The sequence below is a fragment of the Melanostigma gelatinosum genome (genome assembly GCF_949748355.1).
Source record: "Melanostigma gelatinosum genome assembly, chromosome: 2".
In the NCBI taxonomy this organism is placed as follows: Eukaryota; Metazoa; Chordata; class Actinopteri; order Perciformes; family Zoarcidae; genus Melanostigma; species Melanostigma gelatinosum.
Window position 1 is genome coordinate 23,854,563 of NC_136635.1, and position 26,264 is coordinate 23,880,826.

At 41.6% G+C, this 26,264-nt stretch overlaps 1 protein-coding gene across 1 annotated transcript in view; it reads left to right on the plus strand.

The window, feature by feature from the left end:
• unc13c (unc-13 homolog C (C. elegans)) overlaps positions 1-26,264 on the plus strand; it is a gene marked incomplete at its 5' end in the record, with an annotated part of 82,963 nt that overhangs the window by 24,319 nt on the left and 32,380 nt on the right. The window contains 10 exons of the mRNA XM_079287627.1: positions 1,582-1,723; positions 2,620-2,789; positions 4,427-4,542; positions 4,842-5,005; positions 8,953-9,109; positions 9,525-9,593; positions 15,830-15,919; positions 16,877-17,005; positions 22,487-22,620; positions 24,693-24,778. Coding sequence (XP_079143753.1) covers positions 1,582-1,723; positions 2,620-2,789; positions 4,427-4,542; positions 4,842-5,005; positions 8,953-9,109; positions 9,525-9,593; positions 15,830-15,919; positions 16,877-17,005; positions 22,487-22,620; positions 24,693-24,778 — 1,257 coding nt within the window. The remainder of the gene's footprint in view (positions 1-1,581; positions 1,724-2,619; positions 2,790-4,426; positions 4,543-4,841; positions 5,006-8,952; positions 9,110-9,524; positions 9,594-15,829; positions 15,920-16,876; positions 17,006-22,486; positions 22,621-24,692; positions 24,779-26,264) is intronic.

Genomic DNA, 26,264 nt, shown 5'->3' on the forward strand with positions numbered 1-26,264 from the left:
GACGTTAATGTATAAAATGGAAAACATGTCTTTTCTCTGTTCAGTTGCCACTCTTCATACCACAATCCGTTTATACCTCTGGGTATGCCCTCTTTGTTACTCTACTCTTCTGAAATCAATAGACATCTTGTCCTTTTCTCAGCTTTTGTACTAATAGGCAGTCATGTAAACTTTGCAGGAACTTTCAATTCTTTGAAAGCTATACCAAAACAGACTCAGTGAAGGATTCAAATTTGATAAGCAGATTCAAAATGCTATCAAACCCCAACTCTCTTCCCAGTTTACTCTATTTCAGAGGGATGTGCAAAAAGAAGCCCCACTTGAAGGCAGGTCAAACAGCAGGCCTTACATACAGAGGAGCGGGGCAGGGATAATCTTGGGGATAATTGTGCTCATGTTTGTAAATCGGACATGTGACAGAGGTAGCTGCATTCTTACTTTTTCAACTCTGCACATCTGGTAGAGAATGTGGGATTGTCGATTTCAGAATGTGACAAAAGTTGTAGACTGCAGCCTCTGCGCTCCGACATAGAAAGGTGTGTGGGCGGGGATTTTAGATGCCGCTGGATGATTTTGTTTGTTTTGAAGCATACGTACCCCTCGATATGTTTGTCACTTTAACTACAGGAGCCATTTGATTTTCAGTACTCCTGGAGCAGGGAGGCCATGGCTCTTCAAGCCTCTATAGCCTTCCCACCAACTTCTGTCAGCATTGAGCTGAGGGATATATATGTACCCTGAATTATTTAGACTGTCACTTATGCATATTTAATGCCTCAGTGTCCTTTTTCCCTGTTATGGCGCTGTGAAATACTACTGTCTCTCCTCTGCACCTTCCTGTGTCTTTGCGTGTGTGTGTGTGTGTGAATGTGTAAGTAACATTCAAAATCTGAGCCTTAGCGCAGCATAGACACACTGTAGCCGTGGGCCGGCACACATATGATCTACCTATAGCCTGGATGTTGGAAAATATAAATCATAGATATCATTAATATGTCACATAAACACAAGAATATTAAATGTGGCTGCTGCCAATGAACCAAAGAGCTGTTTAGTTGCCTCAGCTTTTGGCAAGTGCACAAAGTTGCTGTCGGCACTAACAAGCCCTCAATTCTTGAGTTGACGCCATAGAATCAAATAAATAAAATTCAGGAAACTGATTAGTAAGCACTAAAATAAAATACAGAGGTAGATGCGTGACTGGGGCTAAGTGGAGAGCAGGGACGTCCTTCAATCAGAGGGTTGGCGGTCCTTGAGCAAGACACTTAACCCCAAAATTGCTCCCGGAGCTGTGCCTACGGTGTAGACGTGTGATAGAATCTGAATTGGATAAAAGCGTCTGCTAAATGACTGTAATGTAACGACTGGGATTTTGAGCGACTGTTGCTTTCTGTTTTTGACTTCCAAAATAATATGCCCCTGTGAATTGAGTGAAATAAGCTGTAGATCAGTATCAGTAGTAAGTGAGTTTAATTTCAGGATAAGTAACTTGAAGGTGTATGAAATCCTGAAGGTGGTCACATATGTTGCTCATGATATTTACAGCACTATTTACTCTTTTCAACCCTGTCTTGTCTCCAGTGATGAGTGCACAGGGTTTACAGGCCAAGGATAAGACTGGCTCTAGCGACCCTTACGTCACCGTCCAGGTGGGCAAGACCAAACGCAGGACGAAGACCATCTTCGGCAACCTCAACCCGGTCTGGGATGAGAAGTTCAACTTGTGAGTGCTCTCTACTAATTTGACCTGTATCCGACCAGACAATCCCCACTAAGATTAAGAAGCCTCTGTTCAAGGGAATCTTAAGGCTTTAGTAAATACGTAGACAATTCTTTTCTTTTGTTGTATTTTGTATATATACTCCTGAGATTCTCTCTGTATATAGTCATATATATATGTGTGTGTGTGTGTGTGTGGGCATGTGTACGTATGTACATGTCCTATCTCAAGGCTAAACAAGGCTCCACACCTGTAATGTGCCTCCAGCGGTGGCTCTTTCCCATTACGACCAGGGTGCAGATTAATAGAGTGATGCATTACTGAGTGCTTGTCAGAGAGCAAAGCACTGGATAAGTGGAGCAGCAGCAGCCAGTGCTTCCTCCGGAAAGGGATTAGTTCAAACACAACACTACAGATACTGTTTCTCTGGCTGTTGCACCCAAGATGTCATTAGAACAAAATGTAATCTGTCGGTTTTAATTCCAGAGCCGAAGAGTCTGACCCCATCTGAAGCTAAGTGCTTTGGCCACCTCTGTTCTATTTAGCAGAGTCATTATTGCTGCACTGATGCAAAGAAGCGGACTTTCACAAACACATATAATCCATGCTATGAATGCTATGCAGTCATTCTTGTGAAACGTTCAGCTCCTCTCTGATTATATTAGTTTGCATAGGGAGTAAGGATATATCGATTTTTTTATTTGAATCTAGGCAAGAATTGTTCTCCATATGTGTCCAAAGGATCAAAGAGGTGTCTGAACTTGTATCCGTGCATTTGACTGTCATTCTGCTCGGCCGAATACCCCAACCTGATGGGCTGTCACGGAATAAGCCGCTGCCGATGTTGTTCATGTTGTTGTGATTGTTTTGACCTGACATCATCATCTTCCAAATCACAGTGAATGTCACAACGCCACTGACCGCATCAAGGTGCGCGTGTGGGACGAGGATGATGACATTAAATCAAGGGTGAAGCAGCATTTCAAGCGCGAGTCAGACGATTTCCTGGGACAGACCATCATCGAGGTTCGCACTCTGAGTGGAGAGATGGACGTTTGGTACAATCTAGGTATGTTGCCCATTTGATCTCGCAGCAGTTGAGGGATTGATACCAAAACAACTGAACTCTTTTTTTTGTAGCCAACCCTCTTAAATGTCTAATGTTGTCTGAACGCAGCCACACAAGAGCTTTGTCTTAGACTGGCAAAAGTATGATTAAAAAAAAAAAAAGAAGTTGCATTCACAATTTCTCAAAGGCAACGATGATGTCTTCAATTTGCTGGTTTTGTGTGATTAATTATCATTGACTAATTATTACAGCCCTACTTGGCAGTTTCCAAATTTTGCTTTTCACATCAGGGTTGATACCAAGAAAGGTGCCCTAGTTACCATTGTTATGATTGCATCACATTTCACAAGGTTTCTGTTCATTTAAACTCTTTATACCTTTCTCTACACACTCTCGTTGTAATGTAGCCATTAAACAGGACGATACAATGTGGTCCAATTGAGGTCACCATTACTATCCATGTACCAAGAAGCCACAGAGACCTTTGGTTTAGTTTTGGTGCTGCTGCTGTTGATGCAGAGCCTTCCATTGTTTCCACTCTCAAATATCACCAGTATCTCCATGTGACATGAGGTTGAATGCAACATAATGCGAGCTCCCACTTCTGTTCAAGTATTATGACTGGCTGGTGCTGTCTTTGTTTGCCTCTCTAGCTAAAAGGATGCACTTTGTGGTAATTTTGACCCCTGACCGCTGCTGCTGCTCTCTGCCTTTTTAAATGTCCACAATACATGTTTAAACAGCCCTTTGCTGTTGTGGGTGTCCACCCTTCCAGCTGATCTCCTCTCTAAGCCTCTTCAGCTCCTCTTCAATCTGGGCTGCTGCGTTTACAACGCTAGTCTCTGTCGCTTTGCCACTTTATTATTTTTTTAATCGTCTGTCTCTAGACCAACTGACATTTCCCTCATTTAATACGGTAGAGATGACTTGTATATGAAAGCACAGAGGGGAGGCATTTATAGTCTGTCACGAAGCCCAGCAGCTGTGGAGTCATCAGCTCTCAGACCTGTCAGGAACGTGTAAGCCTGCATCTTTGTGGCTGTGTGTTTGGGGCTGTATATGAGCATGCCTAGAGACGTGCTCATATACTGCATGATAGCCAGTGATATTGCAAATGCAAGTGTTTTCCCATACATTAAAATTGCATGGCTGCGAGCAAAGACATGATGTCATTTGTGTTTTATGTTGTGCGCTTTCTATCGAGGTGGACAACAATGTTGTTTATTGAATTGCACTGACTGCAAGAGCTGAACTGAATGGAATAAAAACTTTAAGAAAATATTATTTGAATAGGTCTTTCACTTGCTCCAGCTATTATAAGGTAAAATGTAATGCCAAACTTGTGACACACAATTTATAAACCTGTACAGAGACAGAACAAGGGACTGGCAGTCCAAGCTTTCTGGTGCTTAGTGTTGTGCTATATCATCCAGGATACAGATAACAAGATGCTGCTGTATGTCTCTGAATAGAGATTGTGGAGTTTAAAAAGTGAGCAAAAACTTTGATATGATAGTTTCTGTGGATTCAGGTCGTCACAGTTTGCCTAACCTCCCTAAAATTCTGCTTGTAATTGGTGTAGTTACTCTTCAGTTATGTTCCCCGTATGGCTAACTCAGCTTGGTTGTGTATTACAGATAAAAGGACTGACAAGTCTGCGGTATCTGGTGCCATCAGACTCAAGATCAGCGTGGAAATGAAAGGGGAGGAGAATGTGGTTCCTCCTCATGGCCAATACACCTGTTTACATGAGGTAACCATCATCATGCGATTCAGCATCAGGCAAAATGAGTTCTCACTCAACTCCAATCATTGTCTTTGGGAAGCTAAGCATTAAGTCTGCGAAGGCAGCTACTAAAGAAAACAAACTATTTGTTTGTGATTAGATCGGAAAGCAAACTAACAGGATTTTCCAACAATCAATAGTTAGAGCATTGTAAAAACAAAAAGATGTCACCAGCAGTGATAAGGTTCTTTATTTGCTGTTACTTGTTGTGACTCTGTGCTCCATCACCGTAACCTCTTCCGTCTTATCTCTCGTGCCGCTCGCAGAACCTGTTCCACTGCCTGACCGAGGTGAAGAACAGCGGGGTGGTGAAGATCCCGCAGGTGAAAGGGGACGAGGCGTGGAAGGTCTACTTTGACGACGTGTCTCAGGAGATCGTGGATGAGTTTGCCATGCGATACGGAGTGGAGTCCATCTATCAGGCCATGACGTGAGTACCACCCTGATCTATGGCCTTTTACCTCACCAAGCTGTCATTGTCCCATCCGGCAGAGTGGAGGCGAGAAGGATATGAGAAGAAGGAGAGCAGAAGGAGACGAGAAGTAGCAAAGATGTCTCCTCAGCAGAATCAGAGCTTTGGAGGACAATCGAGCGCCGAAGTTTAATTGATTCATTTCTGGTCCCTTGGAAAAACTCCCAGCCTGCCCAGGTCACATTGATCACGGACACACATAAACAGTCTCGTTTCCCTCTCTCTGTCTGTGACCCTGTCCTCCACCTGAAACATTAAAAATCACTGAATATTGATCAAGCCAAAATTCAAGCCATGTTACATTGTATAGTGTTGCCACAATGTAACGGTTGCCACTTTGGAAGTCTGCGTCATGCATCTATCTACATGTACAGTGTCTAGCTTCCAGTGCACTAGTTGCCGAGTCAAAAGTGCATTCAAAAAGGCAAAGAGAGCTTTCTCACTTTTATCATAAACACTTGAGACCAACCATTCATCTGGTTCTCCCTTTTGTTATATATGCAACCTCTGATTCCAATTCTAACTTGCAATTAACTACCAAAAGTCTCCTTCTATTCCCACTAATAATTAACAGTGAATCAGTTTTTATATAGATGTGTTATATAAATCATGCTTTATAATTTAACTAATTTAGGTACAAGAAATATTATGTATTTCGTATATTTTTAGTGCAGCTAAAGTATGAAAACATTGTTGGTCGAAGCCCTGCCCACTTTTGGTAGAAATCCAAAAACAGATATTTTAGTAAACAGATATAGCAGTTTTGGATTTTACCTTCCATCCCTTGTTCATTGTTTGCTTTAATACGTTTTAATTATTAGTGAGTCTGAGTCAGTCTAAAAGTGTCAATTTGAATCACCAAACTGCACCTTTTAGGTTCTGCTTGCCCTTCAGAATAGGCTTGTTGGGCAGACCCAGAAGCAGACCATGTAATTTGCTGCTGCCTTCGTAAATCAGGCTCTAATTACACACAGATTGTGTTGGCAAATTGAATGAAAGTCACCGCTCACATTTGACTTTCATGTCCAGAGATCTGGCTGGATGCTGCAGTTAGATGAAGAATCACTGATGAATCGTGTCGCTTTTAATGGTCTTGATATTATTAGCTAATATATATGTTTACAAATGACAACATAAAATACTCTCGCTATTTTTTTAATTATCTGCATTAAAGTGAGACCATAGGTTCCTTCAGAAGGTTTTTGGATGACTAGTTACCGTTATCCTGACTTTATCCTGTTTCTGATTTTTTTCCAAAAAACCCCAGGCATGTATGATCCCCCAGCCCCTCCTCTCCCACTTTTCTGATCGCAGTGATTATTATGACTCAACCTCATATGTCCCACAGCAGATGCTATCTTGATCTTCCTAATGGCCCTGCAAAGCTTGATTTAGCTGTTTCTAGATCTGTTCTTTTGCCCCGTCGCCATTGTGTCGACAAAAGTGAGGAGTGGAACTGCTCCAATAACGACACGTATTAAGCGTTATATATAAGGGTTGGCACAATTGATTGTTTTGCTGTTGTAAACTGTGCCAGGTGACAGACGGTTGTGTCAGTGTGACGGGGTATTACAGCATATGAGGGATTGCAGGGTTATCTAAGTGCAGACAAGTGAGGCTGTAAGTTGCCTTATTACCAGCGTTCTCAGGTTGAGGTAATGCTTCAGGCTTGAAACTTGTTTAAGCTTGGCGTTTCTCATCGAAGCGCTTATTATGCTTCATCAAGAATTTATGAAAGGCCCTACCTTTCCGTTTTTTTCATCATAGATCCTTGACTCCCAGCCACTCCTGACATGATGGCTACATAAATCACAGTAGCTGCAAAGACACAACTATCCCTCCTGTGCCCCACACAACAACTCCCAACGTATCACTCACTCATGTTCGTTTTTCTTCATCTCACTCTATCACCACTCCACTCCCTACCACCTTCACATCCCACCATCCTGTTTCTCATTATCCTCTTTTTCTCATTTCTCCCAGCCCTCTGAAATCGTAAAATGGGATTTGAGCGTGTGCGTAGTGCGACTATTCTGCTGGTAAAAACCAAGGGAGGGTAACACGAGGAGAAGCACCGTCTTCCTCTTGAAAATTGGCTCAGGAGATCGAGCTCTAAAAGCACCATGGGAATTCAGCGGATGCCATCATCACTCTCTTTGCATCACTCTCTTTGCTCGCCTAACCCCAAGTGCTCCTGGGTAATTTGGAGGCTGAAAGCATAGTAATTAAATAGGCCTCCCGATGAGAACATGTTTGTGTTTCTATTTGTGAGCGTGCGAGCGTATGTGTGTGTGTGTGTGTGCTTGGGCTGCACTCAGGAGGGGGAGTAAATCTGTAATCATTACTCCCCATAACGCGGTGCCTTTTCCAACACTTTGGCTGTATGAAGCAATGACTCACTGTGCAGGGTGTTCTCACTTTCACCTTTCATTTTTGATGTATAAAACGATTTATAAAAAACACATGTTGATGACACAAATTTCTCTTAGGATTAATATATATATATAAAGTAAATGCTTAGTTATATTATCCAAAAACTAATTTCAGTCTGCAGTATCTGAAAGTGAAGGTGTGAATAATATCGCTATTCTTCTATTAACAAATGCTATATTTACAAAGCTCAGCTGGCTTCAAGCTCTCGGGCAAAGCATCCAATGCACCCATGTGTTTGGTTGCTGTGGGTCTCGCCAGAGGCTGGCAAAAAGAGCCCCAGTATACATTTGTGTCAGCTGCATCAAAGTAAACATACAGATTATTGCACACTCACATTGTTGCACACAATATTCTATCTGCTGTATGAATGGGTTTCGAGATGGCAGCCAGTCTTTATGTTGACTGTAGATACCAGTGATTTATATTGTGGGAGGTATTCCGCACGGCTTGTGAAGCAGCAGTGTGAGGTGTTAAAAGGAGCGTATGCTTTTCACTCAGGCAGGGATCCACAAATCTGAAGTGGCAATATATGAGCCTGTCTCATTGTGTAAAGTTTAAAGTTCAGGAAGTTAAAAGAGCTCTGGAGACAAGAGAAAAGGAAACAAGATGTATCTAAACAGAAGACGCTAAGTTTGCAAATCTAAGATGCGCCTGCTTCAGTGCCTCCCCTGGGAAAGATCCCTTGTGTTATTTCAGCACACTGCATAGGATTGAGATTTAGTTTATGCTCTGTTGACACGTGTGGATTCACCTCAGTGGAAAACACTTACCTCGGCAAGTGTGCAACTAAACAAACAAGTTAAACGCAGTAAGATTTACATTTCTCTCTTCTCTTCCCCTTGGAAGGGATTATATCACAGCCCCCATCGGATCCCTTGATCAAACTGACTTGCTCCACCTATTACTTTGCAGCCTCATGTCCTTAATAGTGTAGGTTATACAGCTGTGATTTATGACATCATTGGCAGTAGATAGTCGCTGGAGACACGATTACAGTACATGAACGGAGCAGTGAACTACTTGTCCATTAACTCTTCCGTCAGAAGTAATTGTTTGGAACATTCAAAATGTCTTCTCTCTTCAGCAGTCAGTCAGTGCAGATAATGGAGAAATACTGTACTTCAGTAAGTCTGCTCACTTTCTGCTTATCTTGGTAACTGTAAAACAATGGACAGAAGCACGGTTTCGGATGGTTTTTTGAGCTCTATATTTTGAATGCTTCTTGATTCTGAACTATGTTCTGTTTCAGTGCTGTGTAACTGTGTTGATTATGAGGAATGCTGAAGAGCAAGTCTTTAAAACGTTCTCTGTCTGGAATTGTGTCATTGATGTGGTATCTGTCACTGTCCCCTATTTTTTCACAAGATTGTCTGTTGATCTTTGGTGGAGAAATGATCCGACATTGTCCAAAAATGGCTACAGCAGTGCCCCTTGTGCTACGTGCAATAATAGCTGTCTCTTCTCCTCTGTAGGCACTTCTCCTGTCTGTCCGCCAAATACATGTGTCCCGGTGTGCCAGCAGTGATGAGCAACCTGCTTGCTAATATCAATTCCTACTTCGCCCACACAACCACCACCACCACAACCACTGCCTCCGCTTCTGACCGATTTGCTGCTTCTAACTTTGGGGTAAGCGCACCTATTATTGTCTTGCAGTCTAACATCCGCAGACATCCAGTTAGACTTAAGGAACATCTATTGCTGTCTTAGAGTCTGATATTAAAGCCTTTTTGTCATCAATCTCATTAAGAGTTATTTGTTTAAAACAAGTTGTGCATTTGAACTCAACCAGATCTCAGAGGTTGCCAGAGCTTTCCGATTGAACTTTTAATAATCTAATGTTGTACATTGTCAAATGATATTTCCAGGCAGTAAGCCGAGTCTGGCAATATTGCTAAACCCCTACATGTTGTTCCAGGAAGTAAAAATGAGTCACTGCAGGCATAGCAATGCTACAGACCACGCAGTTCTATACATTTTTAGACACATCGCCTTGTGTGTGGGGACACTTTGAACTGAATTATGGAATTTTTCATCCTGACAGAGGGAAAAATTTGTCAAATTACTGGACCAGCTGCATAACTCACTAAGGATTGACCTTTCTAAATATCGGGTATGTATGAACTTTTGCGTCTGGTGTGTTTGTTTTCTGTGACTTTTGTCAATTCAAAATAATGATCATTTTTACAGTATGATGTTAAAATTCACCATAAGTCTATATTAATAGTATTTAGATATAGACAGGAGGAGCACGAACAATTCTCCTGCTTTTGGGAAAATGCAGGTTGCCATTTAGTACAGCCTGTTTATCATTTGCATCATTTTAAAATGTACTCTACTGTAAACAGAAGTGTTACCATCTAAGGTACCGGCAATTCGGTTGATTTGATCGGTTTCAGGGTTGATTGAACTGTATACAGTACAGTAGATTTGAAAAAGCAGAAATTGCAGATAGATACATATATACCCAGACAGATATCATGTCATACATTGTTGTTTGAAAAAAAAAAAACCTCATATGAATCAAATTGAATTAATATAATGATGAATGACTCTGCAGTGTGTTTGCAGTTTTCAGCAGAAAGAAGCCAGGCACTTAAATATCAATAATCAGCCTACAGTGTCTCGTGGTTCATCAGCATCTCAGGACATAGTGTTCCCCATGGTCCACTAAATAGACTGTGTCGTGAGTGTCCAGCACTCTGTCTGCCATGGTGGTTCATGGATTTAGGATATTGGACGTCGGATATCCATACACCCATAAACTGGACTATGTGCTTCCACATTTCTATGCCGGCTATAGCATCTGGAGATTGATTTGGTGTTGGCTATTACTAATATATACAACAAAGATCACGTTTGAAAATAATTAGTCACAGCTTCTTTCCACCCTGTGGACTATATTAATGAGACAATCATGTTTGTTCAGTTTTTATCAATGGCCTCATTTAGAAAAAAAGACAAATGACCTAATATACCTACAGCTACCTGTATAAGCTAATGCAGCTTTGTGGGAGAGAAAGGGGCGACATGCAGCATACACGCTGCTGAGGAATCTCTACCAGGTGATCAACCAGGTGATCAACCAGGTCAAAGCGGTACAGTCATCTTTAAAGTCTCCGTGGCAGTGCTGAACTGGTGAAATTACAGTACATAAATGCTGGTCATAAAATGTCTATGTAAATGGGTGTAGTGATTTTCATCCCCTACTGAGTCAGTCTCACTTGAAGAACATTTTGTTGCATGACGATCATTCTTCATGGTCATTTGTTTGGTGATTGTCACTGAATGTTGGGCAGCAGGAACCTGTCTGGTAGCTGCATTGCTAACTTTTTCTGTATCGAGAATTTTCTGCTTGGCTTGTTTCAGCCATCTTTGATTGTAAATTATTGAAGGTCACCATTTGATGCTTCAGTCGGCTACATGTGTCCACGAAGCTCTGCTATATGTCTCAGTCTTGCATGACATGTCCTGTTTTCTGCTCCGCGCTACATTGTTTCTGCATATTTGTGTTTTATTTACACATTGTTGATTATACAATGACATACATATAGTAACTACAATTAAACATAACTAAAAAAGCTTATCACATTTAAAAAAAGTATAGAATTAAGTTAATTGAGAATGAACAAAAAAAGACGATGTCGTTTTTGTACAACCATCACCCTTGCACATTTTATTAAATGACCCACTGATGAATAGCGATTTCATTCTTCAACATTCTTACCCCTCCCTAACCCAAAATAAATGACAAAGAAGCGCCAATTAAACATATACCTTAGAATAAACAACCCCCAACAATTGTAAAATGAACAAACTGGAATCTTGCAATCAGAAATGTGACACAAAACGCAATGTGACGTTATAAGTGTGTTATTGCTCTTATTCCCCTGTTCTTTACCACGGCTCTCTGTGTGAAGCCACATGTGACTGCAGAGACACACCCTGACAGCATATAGATAGATCCTCACAGAAACAAGAGAGGATGAGAGAAGGACAGCAAGTAGATGGCATGAAAGAGAGAGGACTTGAGTTAGACAGAGAATGGACTGGCAAACAGCGAGTGCGGGATAAAGAGGATTTGAAAAAGAAAACGTTCAGCAGAGAGGGAGTTGGACGAGATGGGATTTGGACAAAGAGGGAGAGAGTTGGAGGGAAAGAGAGATTGATTTGGAAAGGGAGAGGAGAAACAGACAAGGAATGAAAGGAGGCATGGCGGTTGGGCACCGGAGGGTTAAGTGAAGGAGAGACGACCTCTTTTATTTTCAGATGGCCTGGCTGTCTGGCGATGAGAGCAGTCACAGAATATCACATTGGCTTCACCTGCCAGTGCTGCCCTGCTGCTCTCTTGTCAAGCCTGCCACAGACCAGTGGTTCATGCACACACAGTTCATACTCTCTCTTTCACTCTGTGAAGCCGTCCCACAGAGCCGGCCTGCCACTATTGGACAGTAACACGATTCAGATCCTGCTACTTCGTCCGTTCACCGTATGGATTTCACTATGATGACATTCTGAGGGAGATTGAGTTTGCGTTTGTAAAACAGGGGGCTTGAATCAGCAGAGAGGGAGCCGGGTTGCACCTGCCACTTTACATTTTGCTACATATATGCGTGTATTCCTTGTACAACTTTATTCCAACAGCCCTGATACAAGTGACACCTTGCATAGTTTGTCCCAGCTGGGATTTATATGTTTCTCTGGTTCCGACATAATATCTCAGTATTCAGAGCACACTACGGGGGGGATGTGGGTTGTTGGCTTAGTTTGGACAGTTTAATACAGAGTGACGTTTGTTCAGTAAGCTCCCAAGGGATATTATCTTAAAGTGTAACTCTGTGCAGCATTACTGTGGGCCTTTAGAGAAAAGGTTACTGAATATAAGCACCTGCTTTGTTGCTTCCTATGATGCAGTAGCTCCTGCTGCCTCCTCCAGTAAAACAAAAAGAAAATAGTTACGGTACCTGTAGCTCACAGCAAGATTGTGTTATATTCAGCAACATTGAGCTGTTACTGAAGCTGCTGAAGCATCACATAAAAAAATATACTACTGGGATAATATATACAAGGTTGCTCCATTGCAAGATGTACTTATACATAGTCTGCTATTGAAGCAACCAACAAGCTAATATAGCCCTTGACAATCATTGCATGTATACTATACACGCATATATGGTTTAGAAGAGTTATTTTCTGTGTAACATGAGGTTGCTCTATAAAAGGCAAAAATATAAGTCTGTCTTACTTCTTTGCGTTACTTAGCATTATGGGCAGTTGTTGCCGATGCTGGAATAGTAACTTTTCCTGACATTGAACGAGGCTTTCACCAAAGGGATGTGCACTCATATCTGCATTTGTAGGACAGCCAATAGGAACGCCCTCTCTCTGAAATGACCTGGGTTTGGCCAAAGTCTCCTGTCACGGGCTAGGTTTCCTAAAGAAAACCTTTTCTAAAGAAAACCTCACTCTAGGAGGTGCAGAAGTCTCGTTGTCTCTCGGGCCACTTGAATTACAAAATGCTGAAAGGTTATTATGGAATTTGTGCCCAATGATGCCAAAAATATCGTGCTTACCCCAGCTTTAAGTCATCTATTTATACTTTTTAACTGCAACAGACACTCATCCACACACAGACACATACTCTGTGGCATATGCCTCTGCTCAAGATGGTCAGAGTGCAGGGTGAACAGTGCAGTGTCCCCGTGGCAGTTTGAGGTCCAGCACCCATCAGAGCATGACGGCTTTTGATCTCTTTTTCCACATAATTACCTTCACTTGCTCCACTTGTTGCCCGGTATCTGACAAGCAACCTTTTTAACCATTAGTCTGGTCTTGTAAAAATATTAAATGTTAAATCACAGGGATATTCATACATGGTAATTATGAAGTGTGTAGTGTGTATATATATATATTATATATATATATATATATATATATATTGTTGATGATAAGCAGTCACTGCTTAAGTTTTGCACTGGCCCAACATACTATTCAATGCACACTAGAACGCACACAAAGAACTAAAAGCTCATCAGCATCACTCACTCCTCGTCCCATCGTGTAATGAACTTTCTGTCATTTTTGGAAGGCAGAGCTGATGTTGTCGACACTTTTGGCTCAGAGATGGATGCTTTGCTTTCTTAGTATGCTTGCTTGCTTCTCGGCAATAAGACTGATTCTTTTTCCTTTGTTCTTTTTGCTGATGAAGTCGGAGTTTCTCATTTCTGGTCTTTGTGTGTTCAGACAGAGCATTTGTTAAAGTCAGGCAAAGTTATTTACACCGCTGTCTCTGCTTTTAGAAACACTGAACATTGAGAGCGGGTTTTCTGCAGAGAAAGAGCTGTGATTGTTATTTAGATAAATCCTATTAACTTGTTCCTTGCTTCACACAGATATAGTAATGAATGCATTGTTTTGTGTACCCTTGCTATCTGCAATCAAAACAGGACATCGAATGCCAAATTAGATTGGTAGCTGTGATCATAACATTTAGCATGTAGAGATTTGGTTTTTGTGAAGAACCCACCTACCTCCTTTGCAGCAAACATAATGAGTGTCAACAAGCACTTGATTCTCCGGGACTTCAATCACCATAATTGCACAGCTAGATTCCCTTCCTCTGTCAGAATCCACTAATGAACTGATTCAAAATGCTCCCCTTTTTGCTTCATTTAAATGTAAAAATATGATGTTAAATATGATTTTGTGTGCAATTTGAATCATCATTTCATTTAAAAACCAGTAGACTCAATGGATCAGACGTCCACTATCACTGAAAGGCAGACTGACAGTCGTGAAAATTGCATTTTTCGTCTGTGCAATTTCAGCTTGTTCGTAGGTGATCTTCCTCTCCTAGATAAAGGTGTTAATGCCTCTTTTGGAAAAGCAAGAAAGCACATGTTGGTTTGATCGTACTTGAGGAGCGTTGGTCTTCATGAATTACCATCGATTTATTTTTCGAAATGACTTTTTAGCAGCGAAGCGCACTCTCAATTGGCTTCATCCTATAAAAGTTGCAACCAAAGCAAACAGATAAAACACATTTTGAGCTGTGGTCCTATCTGTTCCAGCAACAGTGGTTTCAGGAGGTGTACTAATGGCGATATTCAAGGTTGCATCGAAAGCTACAGAGTCCATGTATCAAAGGGACTGATGGTCTCACTTTTATCTGAAGGTTACATGTATGTGATGATATTGTGAAAGAAAGTTATATGTCAGCAGAGAGAGAGAAAGGGGAGCGACTGATAGCACTCATGGGCTCCATTCTGTGAATGAGACTTGTGCAGCAGAAGCAGGGATATCATTTTCTTTGATTGTAATTGAAGGATTTACATTAAAAGGAGTCTGCTGAGACAGGACACGCAATCTTCTTAAATAACATTTTAAAATTCAAACTGAGGAACAAATGATGAAATATCTTGTACAAAAGGAAGTGATGCAAACTGCATTTAGTGGAGTGAAAAAAAAGCCTGCTCCCAACAGATTTTCTGTTCTTTTTTTCCCCCCTTCAGAAGCCAAATATAACTGGTCCACATTTGCTTGTGCGGAATGTTTGTCAAGCTTCTTTTCCTGGAGGCTTTTCATCCTTAGTGGGGACTACACTTTCGCCCCTAAATTTGACTCCTCCTATTAATCACGGGTCTTGAGAAATGTACTTTAAATGGACAGCTGACTGTCTGTAAGGCATTAACAGGCCATCCACATTTTTCCTTCCCTACTGTTATATTTGAGACCACTGTCCGGGTTGTGTTCGATTGTGTTTTCTGTTTTTGCTTCTTCTTCTAAAAGCGGTCACCTTGAATCATTTATCAACCCAATAGAAACCTCTTTGCTGCTCGAAAATATGTCGGGCGGGTTTTGCTTTCCGCTGATCGGCCTTGATCTCAGATAGACCTCTCCTGTGCTTGTGCTGTCAGACCTACAGGCTGCTGTGAGGATTTGGCTGTATTTCCTGAATCTGCATTCATTGACAAGGTAGAGGAGAGATAGAAAACAAGCAAAATTGTATTCGAGCACTGACAATTTAGGAGAAGTAGTATAATGTATGGGTCAGTGATGCCTCTCCTCACTGCTGCCAGGGCTTTATATGCTCCCCGTCACGGTTCTCTGCACTGCCTGATGACTTCATGGCCCCGAAATAGAGGTTTTCATCAGCAGAGAACTCCCTTGTCCACTAAACGATTAGACAGGCATTCATTTCCGTATGATTGCTGGTCATTGTTCTGTAATCAATTTCAATGTTTCGGGCTAAGCAATGCGATGTGGTGGGTGGGGGTGTGTGACGTTAAAAGACTGTTTTCAACAAGATGTCTCCTCATGTTATTGTCCCCTCTCTCTTTCTTACTCCAGGATAATTTCCCTGCAGGAAACCCAGAGCGTCTGCAAGATCTCAAGTCCACTGTTGATCTGCTGACCAGCATCACCTTCTTCAGGATGAAGGTAGCGTGTGTGTATGCGCGTGTGAGAGTATTGGCACTCGAATGAAAAGGAATTGAACATAAGCATTGTAATAAATAATGATAGAGCACAACGCTATCCTTTGCGGGTCCCATCTATAACCCTTTATCACAGCAGTGCATCGACTGAGTGACTGAGACTCCTTCAATACTGGCCATGCCTGTGAAATCTCACAACATTCAATTAAAAACATCAACCCACATTGATTTCAGGCACGTTTCGTTTAGGTTCAAATCGATTCAAGCTCATAACTCCTGAAAAGCTGTCCCTCTCAACACCACTGGCCATTCAAATCCAACTAACTTATGGCTGAACCATTTTCTTGACTGCAGGCTGATGCAATGGGGTCATGTTTGTGTAACGTGTGTTGACCTGCATACTGCAGTTAGCCTCCCCCAACAGTACGTCTTGACCGGCTCCGCTACATGAAGGGCATCGGCTCCGTTCAGCTCTTTTTTGCGTGAGTGGGGGTGTAGCGCTGCTGCACTGACGCAAAGCTAATATGGCAGCTGTGAGCAAAGGAATGAAATCTGTCACTTTAAGTTACCAATGCTTTCACTCTGTCCCATGCTGCACTGCACTGTGTATACGCACAGGAGCTACGGTGTTACTGTACGATATACTGCACATTTACAGTCTGGCCACATGTCAATTATGATACATAATGGATGTAAGAAGGCTGAACCCTTTTCCACAAGCAAGTGATATCGTGGGATTAATACTTCAAGTACTTGTAATATGATAGCATTAAGCTGTCACGTCACTGATGGATGGTCCTCTACATAGAAATCAATTTAAGACACAGCAACTGTCATTGATTTGGGTGGCTGACATCGTATATATAGTTATTGGATGATTTTTTTACAGTATAAATTGCTATGAGACTCAGGACAACACCAAACATTGTAATCATGTGCGTGTATTTGTGTGCGTGCGCAGGTACAAGAGCTCCAGAGTCCACCAAGAGCCAGTATGGTGGTGAAGGACTGCGTGAAGGCGTGTCTGGACTCCACATACAAATACATTTTTGATAACTGTCATGAACTGTACAACCAACTCCTTGACCAGGTAAACCGTCTCCAGATCCTTTTGACTATCACCACTAATCAACCTTCACAGCTTATTAAAGGCAGACCTCTACTGTCTACTTGCTTCTCAGCAAATTCATAGACCATGCAAAATGTGAATACGTGCCACATTTTGAGATCTCTGTATTCCTCACATTAGCATCTGGCAGATGTAGTGACACACACACACACGAAACAATGTGTCATTTCAACGCTTGTCGAGTTCTCACTTGGATTTAGTTATCATGGGTTTTGAAACACTCGAGTCGAGTGAAATCAACAACAAAGACATTTGTGTTAAAAAGATGAAAAAGAGCGTAAGGTCAGTTATGGCGTGTGGATAGTGTTAAGAGTCTCATCGAAATAAGGCCTGCTGCATGGCTCTCGCGCCAGACCAGCTCCGTGCCTCTCAGCTTCGGAATCATCGCCTTCTTTGGAATCATCGCCTTCTTTGGCTGCGCCGGCTGCTTGTTGATAATTGGCTCGTTGGTCAGCTCAACCCTTGACGCAATTACTTCCTTCTCCTCCGCCTACTTTCTAATCACACCAGTAATCAGATAGTCATTGTATTTCCTTAGAGAAGAACAGGGAGGTAAACTCTGCTGCTGTTTCTTGCCTTGTAGATTGGTATATTGTTTTATTTGGCCAAAGTCCTGTCCCAGTGCCTGTCACTCATCTTGAGATACTTTTCACCTTAAAAAACATTGTCTCGTCTGTGGCTGAAGCAACCTTTGTGCATAGTGCTGCAAATGTTGAAAAGCTGAATATCAATGCAAACTGTAATTGGAAAGATGTTGCATTTCTTCACCCCTGTTTCAGTATTGGATGTGTCTGCCATCTGTTCAGCTTTAGTGTTCTTTCATTATGGTTGTTGTTGTTACGTCTTCTCTGGGTTGAAAGCCATAATCCAGGACTTAAAATATTCTAAAAATTATATTTCTAAATAAGAGGATATATTTTTGAATGGATATTACACACAGGATACTGGCAAAGACGATCAAAATGTAGGCACATTTGTTTAATGTTGCTGCATGTTAACTGGATTTTATGAGTAAACACAGTTGGAGCAAGAGCTGCTAAACTTAAATGAAAGCAGCTGACAATATACCTGCTCTGCTGATTTATGTAATTACACAATCTACACATCTACAAACTCAACATCTGGTACTGAGCCAGGCAGAACCAGATAACTCACCCTGAATGGAGTCTTTATGAGCGTACTACATGCATCACTGCAAAAGGTGAGCTGTGAGCTAAATGATGTAGCTTACCTAAATTCATGTAGAATACCTGGAAAAAATTGCATTTAATTGCTGGTAGTCCTTTAAAAGTCATTATAATAACATCAAATAGAGTTACTACTTTGGGGCCACTCCAATTCATTTGTCAGTAACTCGAGGTACACACACACATTTCTTCAATTTCCTACCAGCTTCTGGCACTCACGTCATGCTTTCATCACGTATCCGGGAATATGTAAATTCAATTCAACATGGCTGAAAACCAATAGGCTATATGTCATGACTGACATTAACCAGACAATAAAAATGTTCACCGTGTCTGTTGCGAACTCTGCGTGAAGGCGCTCAACCTTCTCAGAAACAGAGAGTCTGCGGTGAAGAGTCATATAAAAGCAGCCAAGCCTCAGGCAGCACTTACCTGATTCAAATCACTATCTCATCTGTTTAAGGCACTTTTGGCTCTCAAGAGTCACAATGGATAATGTTGTGCTTTATGAACACAAAAAAACAAGTGTCAATGTGAACGATGTCAATAAACCGGGGTGAAAGTATGCTGCCGTACTGCCTCCTCGTGTAAGGACTAGCATGCCACGAGCAGCTGAAGGCATGTCCTCATTTTAAAAGCTCATAGACTTGTTTTTATTTTCAGGAAACACAGCATCATCCAGTCATCGGTTATAGTTTGCTTCTCCAAACACATGGGGATTTTCATGGGCGAGTTTACTTGCTTTGGCCTCGCCTGAGTCAATAATCGGGCAACAGGCAGCTCCACCGAATTATTTTTCCGGTTTACTTCCCAAGGAGAATGGCCTCCCCACCTCAGAAGATAACGTCTGCAATCCGCTCAACAGTTGAATAATAAGCTTTCTTTGTTCAAACAGCCTGAGGGGTTGTAAGCAATTACCAAACCAGAGAGATATACACTTTCCCTAATTACATCTTGGTCCACCACAGTTTCACAATCGACAGCCTCTCTGTCATTGTTTCCTCCACGGCAGAAGAAATAGACATCAACTTACCGGTACATTCCAGAGCACATCTCACTGTGACTCTAGATCATTATGTTCACATACACTAGGTAGCCTGTGACTCAGCGGATGGAACACATTTCAGACCCTAATTCTCCAGGAGCTAACAGTGGCTGAGTGCTGCGACACAAGAGCTGACACGGTGGCCAGGCAGGCAGTGAAATGTCCAAGCTCCAACGAGGCATCTTGCACGACAAACAACAAAGCTTTCTGCCTCTGCTTAGGCGTAACATGACTGGGAGGAGGAAGGACAGGGAGAATCTGGCTCCACCGTTTCTTTAATCCTGGCAGGAAAAGTACGAATTTGAAAAGCAAGACGAAGGGTAAATGGAAAGAGGGCAAAGGGAAAAAAGGACCATATTTTCTTTCTGGCTCATCCACTGGGAATGAATGTGGATGGGCAAAATATGGTGCACAGACCAGAAATGCCTTGTAGCGTGCACATACATCTATGATAAATGAACACGTATATGCACGCATTCTTATGTGTTATGCAAATACCAACGCATAAGTAGACAGATGAATAGAAGCAATCTGGTTTGGAGGAGGGAGGTTGGCGAATGTTGACAGGCGTGCAAAAGCAGAGGCCCAGTGTGCCTGTTTGTGAGACGAGCCACAGAGGAGCTAGAAGACTCTACTTGTTACTGAGCAAGTGATTCAAATTGATTTGATAGGTATCTCTCTAATGGACATCATCACATATTTGCCAAGAACACCCAAACGGTTGACGAACACATTGTTTGTTTTCAGAATGTGTGCCTTTTGAGTTTATTTTTCTTCCCGATACACATCCGACCTATTTTCTCTGGCCGTTAAAATGCATTGCAGCAGCTTCGGTTCTACCCACAGCTCTTTCTCGCTTGGGAATTTGATCACATTCTCCACGAACATCTTTCAATCAGAGACTCTGTAATTTGTGTCACATTGTGACAATCGATGAGGAGCCAGTGATATGGTGATGCTGATTCCTCCCACACAGGGTCTGAAAGTGCTAAGCAACAAACATAAACCACTAGCTACCCCTCTGGAGGAGTGATACACTGCTATGAATAGTTCTGCAGGTTCCCCCACCACCATTGTGCACTGGAAGTATAGTGAAACGACATTGCCCATGGGTGTGTTGTTGACTGTAAAAAGACAGTCAGCTAATTCATCACCATTAGCAATGTGTTTGTACCTACTTGAGGTGAATACAGATGAGCAAAGGGAGATGTTTTAGCAGGATGCATACTGCAGCCCATTTAATAGGGATGACACAACCTCCACTGTCCGTCATACATGCATACAGCTACACCCACAGACAGGTGTTGCATAGCTGAGTCACCTCCTGCAGAGATAGTTGCTTCATTATATCATGCTTCCAATTGAACACATATGTATCTTGTAGGAGCATATCTCCCCCTGATTCTTCACCAGTTCTAGTGGTGCGTACTGTAGATGATGTAATATACTCTACTGGGTTTGTGAACTACAAGGTTAACATGCATCCAGCTTCATTTGAAAGTCCCAACACGGTCTTTGATTCTGCTACATATAAAGCTCCCTGTTGCCTCCACATTGAAAAGCAGTGCATTTTTAATGTCTTGCTATGTAGCAAACACCAGTGAATCTGCAAATTATAAATGAAATGAGCCTTTGATCAATATGATGCCTGGGATGGAACCTCCCATAGAATGAGGAGTAATCTGTTTTTACGACCACGGCCCACTCGATGACTTAACTTCTGCAGTCTCAACCCCAAATGATTGAAGTCGTGAACCCTGGGTTGACACGACTGACTGTCACAGAATCAGCTGTAAACCGTGTCTGCGTTTCTCGTTCCTGCGAGATTAAAATCTGTAGCTCCTCCAGCTTAAACGTCCGCCTTGCATCAGCAGATATCAAACAAAACAAGAATCAACGTCATGAGGCATACTTTGATGATTGTAGGAATTGATTAGGTTGTGAGGATTGGATCAATGATGAATGGACTGGAGTTGCATTTCCATTTCCCAAGCTCTCACTAAAACATCTCCTCTCCGTGCTGCGCACAAGTCAATTGGCTTAAGGCCGTTAAATAATTCAACCTAAATTATTCAACAACTGATTGGAACATATTTCATTTTTAACACAATTTGATTTTCACCAACATACATCAATCATAGATTTTGCTTTAAACGAGAACTACACACACACAAGTGAGAGAATGTGTATTGCATCCTCTTGGGGGGGGGGTTTGTCCCCACAGTGCACAGTCATACAGTCGGTGAGCATAAGCATCAGCGCGGGGGTGTTTGCATGGTGTCGTGTCTGTGTGTAACACAGAGCTGTCAGTATGGCTGAGTGTGTTCCAGTATGTGCACTCAGCTTTGTGTTTTCTGTGGAACCTTTTCATGGCAGAGTGAATGACTGTGGCAGTTAGCTGCTGACCGGAGATCAGTGTGGTTCCACTCAGTGTGGGGTGAGCAGATGGTAGATCGCAGTGTGAGGTTTCATATTTAACACCTTTCACCAAGGTACAGCCACACAGAGATTCCTGCAACACACTTTGACACACACTCACATCTACATCAGCACATAACGGCGGGTGATTACGCTTTTGAAACTTTAAAGTTGTGATCCTAAAGATGTTGTGTTCGATGTATCTGTTTCCCATGCAGACAAGCAAACTGACATTGTTGTAATAAAGAGCTCAGTTGATAATTTGCCTTTTCTATCATGGCCGTGAGCGATCACTGTCTGATGGCATGGCGGGAGTAGTGTTCCACACGACAGCAGGGCACAGTGATCGCAGAGGAGCTGGAGGTTTACAGCCTGCAGCTCTTCCTCTAGCAGCTCACTCTGCCTGATTGTTCTGTTACTCCCTGCAATATGCAAAACAAATTCACTGTAAAAAACAAATGCAGAAAATGACCATGTCTTGTTTCGTGGACAAGATGAAGACATGTTTTTTTTCTGTGACCGCCTCCCAATAAAAAACACCTTTTATTGTTAACTTGTTGCAGTAGGCAATGTTCAGTTTGCATTATCAATAGCAAACAGTATAACAATATTTATAGCGAGGCTGACAGCAATAAAATGGACGATTGGATGATTTAGGCTCAGTTGAAGTTTGCTAATCATGCGTCATTATAAGTTTGTTCAGTTCTTTGGTTTTTATTGTTTTCAGTGCCCTTAAACTGTGAACACCAATTTGTCTTTGGACTCTCACCATCCTTATTTTATTCTCTGTAGAGCCGGAAGCAGGACATTCCCCGAGAGGAGCAGGGTCCGTCTATAAAGAACCTGGACTTCTGGCCAAAGCTCATCACTCTCATGGTTTCAGTCATCGATGAGGACCGGACAGCTTACACCCCAGTCGTTAACCAGTATGTACTTCTTTATTTTGTTCATCCAAACTTCTTACCAAGCAGTCTGATTAAATACATGTTCAACATGCACTTTAGTTGCTCCGTCAGCTTCTCTGGAAAACAGTTAGGCTCATTGTTCTCATTACACATGCATTGCTGAACATTGTGTTGGCACTACATCATTTGCACGTAACCATATATCCTCCATTTCATTTCAAAGGTATAAATGACCACACTAAAAACACACTTAACAGGCAGAGAGAGTTCAGTATTTGCTATAAAGCGTCATGCTGTTGGGTTTTAATGGACATACTGTACGTGTGGTTGACTGGTAAGGAGGTTTGATATGGAAATATTGTAAAAAAAATTGAAAAGAAGAAAATTAATTTGTGACGTTTGGGTCTATTTCTGTTTTTGTTTGGTTTAATTAAGGCCAATTTGTGCTTCATTTTTCATGACGCATGATTAAAAAGACAAGGGAGAGAAATCCTTCTTGAACCTCATGTTGATTCATTTCATAACCCTGAACCTTTATGTAGTTTTTATTTAGAGAATGTGAGTGAAAACCTTCTTGCCCTCGAAAATTAGAAAAATGTATTTACTGATAGTCGAGACATGAATGAGCACAGTGTTGTGTGAGAAGCTGTAAAAAATGCTTTGTTTGTACGGTGAGCCATAGAATGGATGGATGGAAAAGGCGAACGCAGTGTTGCAAAATTATACAACAGATGAGAGATTTGTTTGTAGAAAACAGTGATAGAGGGCTGGTTGTGGGGATGGTGTTGAAGGGGACGTTTGTGTTTGCGTCCTTCTGATGATTTGGTTCATAAAATCAAACAAACGACTGTAGCGCTCACCTTATGAGAAATAAGATGAGGCATAATATTTCTCTTTCTGTCTCGCTCATATATCCTCTCACGCTCTCGCCTCCCCCTTTTTTCTTTTGTCCTTCCTCTTGCTGATTTACGATGCTTATTAAGACTCTGTTTATGCCCTAAGCTTTCTCTCCTACGCTGTCTAATGATAGATTTGCAATATGCATGCCCATTTCCTCCACATTCCCCTGGTCAACTTCCAGAGTGACAGCAACTCTGATGCTTTTTCACGATAAACCCAGGAGTGGACTTCTGCTGGAAGCAGTTGCCAGAGGAAAAACAAATGTTGCTCTGTTGCTCTGTGCTGAGAACATTTATTGGGAATCATGCTTTGCTTTTTGAGCCAATAACACTGATCTACATACAGAATGCATTTTATGATTGGAAACATAAAATTGGATGCTGCAGGTGTTTTTAAAACTGTGAAAGATAAGAAGCTTTCGAGATTATTTCCATGAACACTCATCATGCGGATTTTAAACCACATAACATCATTAACTTCACCACATCGAAGTAGATTGTAAACCTACAAGCAGGCACAGCAGCTGCAGATGTTTTATTGATTTTTGCCATTTTCTTTTTTTTAATGACTGCCTTGCCCACAGTGCACCGCGTACTTGCATGATGAAACCAAAGAATACCTGAGGTTGGGAGACAGATTGTGAGAGCGATAGAGATGAAAAAGGGAGCAATTGTTTCTGGGATGCTGGTTGTTGTTTTTTGTTTGTTTTTTCCCAGTCGTCACCGGGAGCACAAATTCGCCTTCTAATCTCAGTGTTTGTTCCTTTGCTCCATAAAAGAATGTGCTCTCGGTTAGGCTGGGGAGGGAAGAGGAAAGTGTGTGTGTGTGTGTGTGTGTGTGTGTGTGTACTTGATGTGTTGCCAATGTCCTGCCTGAGCAGATGATTTCTGTTTCAATGGAGATCGTCAGCCAAATGTGTTTTGTTGTCGGAACCAGGGAGGTCACCAGCATAAGTAAAACATTTCCAACTAAATTGACCTTATTCAGGCCAAGTCCCCGTCATCTATGAATGTCCTCCAGGTTTGGAGATGACCCTGGATTATTAGATTAAGATATCCACTAACCATGTCTCCTTGCACATCTGTTAAGCAGTTTGTCAGAGATTCAGGCTGGGCCAAGCCATCAGGCCACCCAGTCGAGCGTGTCATTGTACGGAAATGAGTCTGATTGGAATCCGTTTCAATTCCCATCAGGTTTCCACAGGAGCTGAATGTGGGAAAGATCAGCGCTGAGATCATGTGGAGCCTCTTTGCCCTGGATATGAAGTATGCGATGGAAGGTGAGTATCAGACAAATGATGTCTTGCTTGAAGGCATGCTTGTATGTGTAAGGGAGTGAATGAGATCTGGAAATAAATGGTGTAAATCACGGGTCTCAAACTCATTTTCACTCCGGGCCACATCAGCATCACGGTGACCCTCAAAGGGCCGGTTGTAAATGTAAGACTGTGTAAATGTAACTACTCCTAACATATTGGTAAATAACTGTCTCTGCATTTGATTATTGTTATTATTATTATTATTATTAAGTTATTACAATAACTTTGTTCAAAGCTTAAAATCCTTTCAAGGGTGCGTTTGCACAATCCCACATGAAGTATTTCATGTGTTTTTAAAGCCACGTTTAAAGTAGTCTTCAATGTACTCACAATACATTTCCATGTCAAATGTACAGTAACCAGCCAAAGAGCTGCTTCTGTGTTTAAGTATCTCATCATTATGACTTTCTATCTGAGAATTATGATTTTCTATCATAGTTATGACTTTCTATCTCATAATTTCGACTATGGGGATATTTTTATTATCAATTCTAACTTTAAAAAAAAAAAAAAGTTTGGAATTTTTTAATTTTTTTTTGTGTTGGCGGATTCGCGGGCCACATAAAATGACGTGGCGGGCCGAATTCGGCCCGCGGGCCGGGAGTTTGAGACCCCTGGTGTAAATGGATTGAGTGTTGGTTAAGAATAACACGTTCCACTTGATTGTGTAGCAATGTGCACCACATCCAGAGTAGTCACTACTGAATGAATAGCTACGTGTTAGCTATTTACTAATTAGCAGTTTGTTCTAATTTGTCGCTTCTACTTCCTGAGTACCTACTCAGGAAGAACTGTTAAGTGTTACTGTGCTGTACCTCTTTGAATCCGAGTGCTGTTTATTGGCTGGTGTCACAGTGTTGTTTATCGGCTGTGGTCAGCTCCGCTGCCTATCTAGATTACACTCCTCTGATTTCACTCTATTGGTCATTATAGAGGAACTGGAACTCCTTTTAATCAAGATAAACAATTGATTTATGGTATAATCGAAACCGGAAGAGATGCTCAGGTTAGTGTGTTGGTGTGCTACTGTGTGTGTGTGTGTGTGTGTGTGTTCTTGTACTTTGGTAACTATGTGGTCCAATTATCCTCGCAAGCAATATTCAAGGGACATGAGTAAAGTATAGAGTTTTTTTTATTGTTATTTATGGGACATGTTAGGGTCAGGGTGATTTTCATTCTGGTATTGTGTCTGTGTATCTCTTCAGTCGTAGGCAGGTAGTAGCTGTAAGTCAAACAGTTTGAAATCATATCGACACAATTGACCATAATTATGGATACACAGCAGCCATTACAAACACAAGCATTGAATTTATTATGTTAAATTGTAACTGGACCATTAGTATACGGTATAAGAATAACTGCCTATAGTTTTGAGGATAAAGTCATAAAAAGGGAATTTTGCACCATATGAAACGAGTGATTCCCAAACTGTAATCTAGCATGAGGC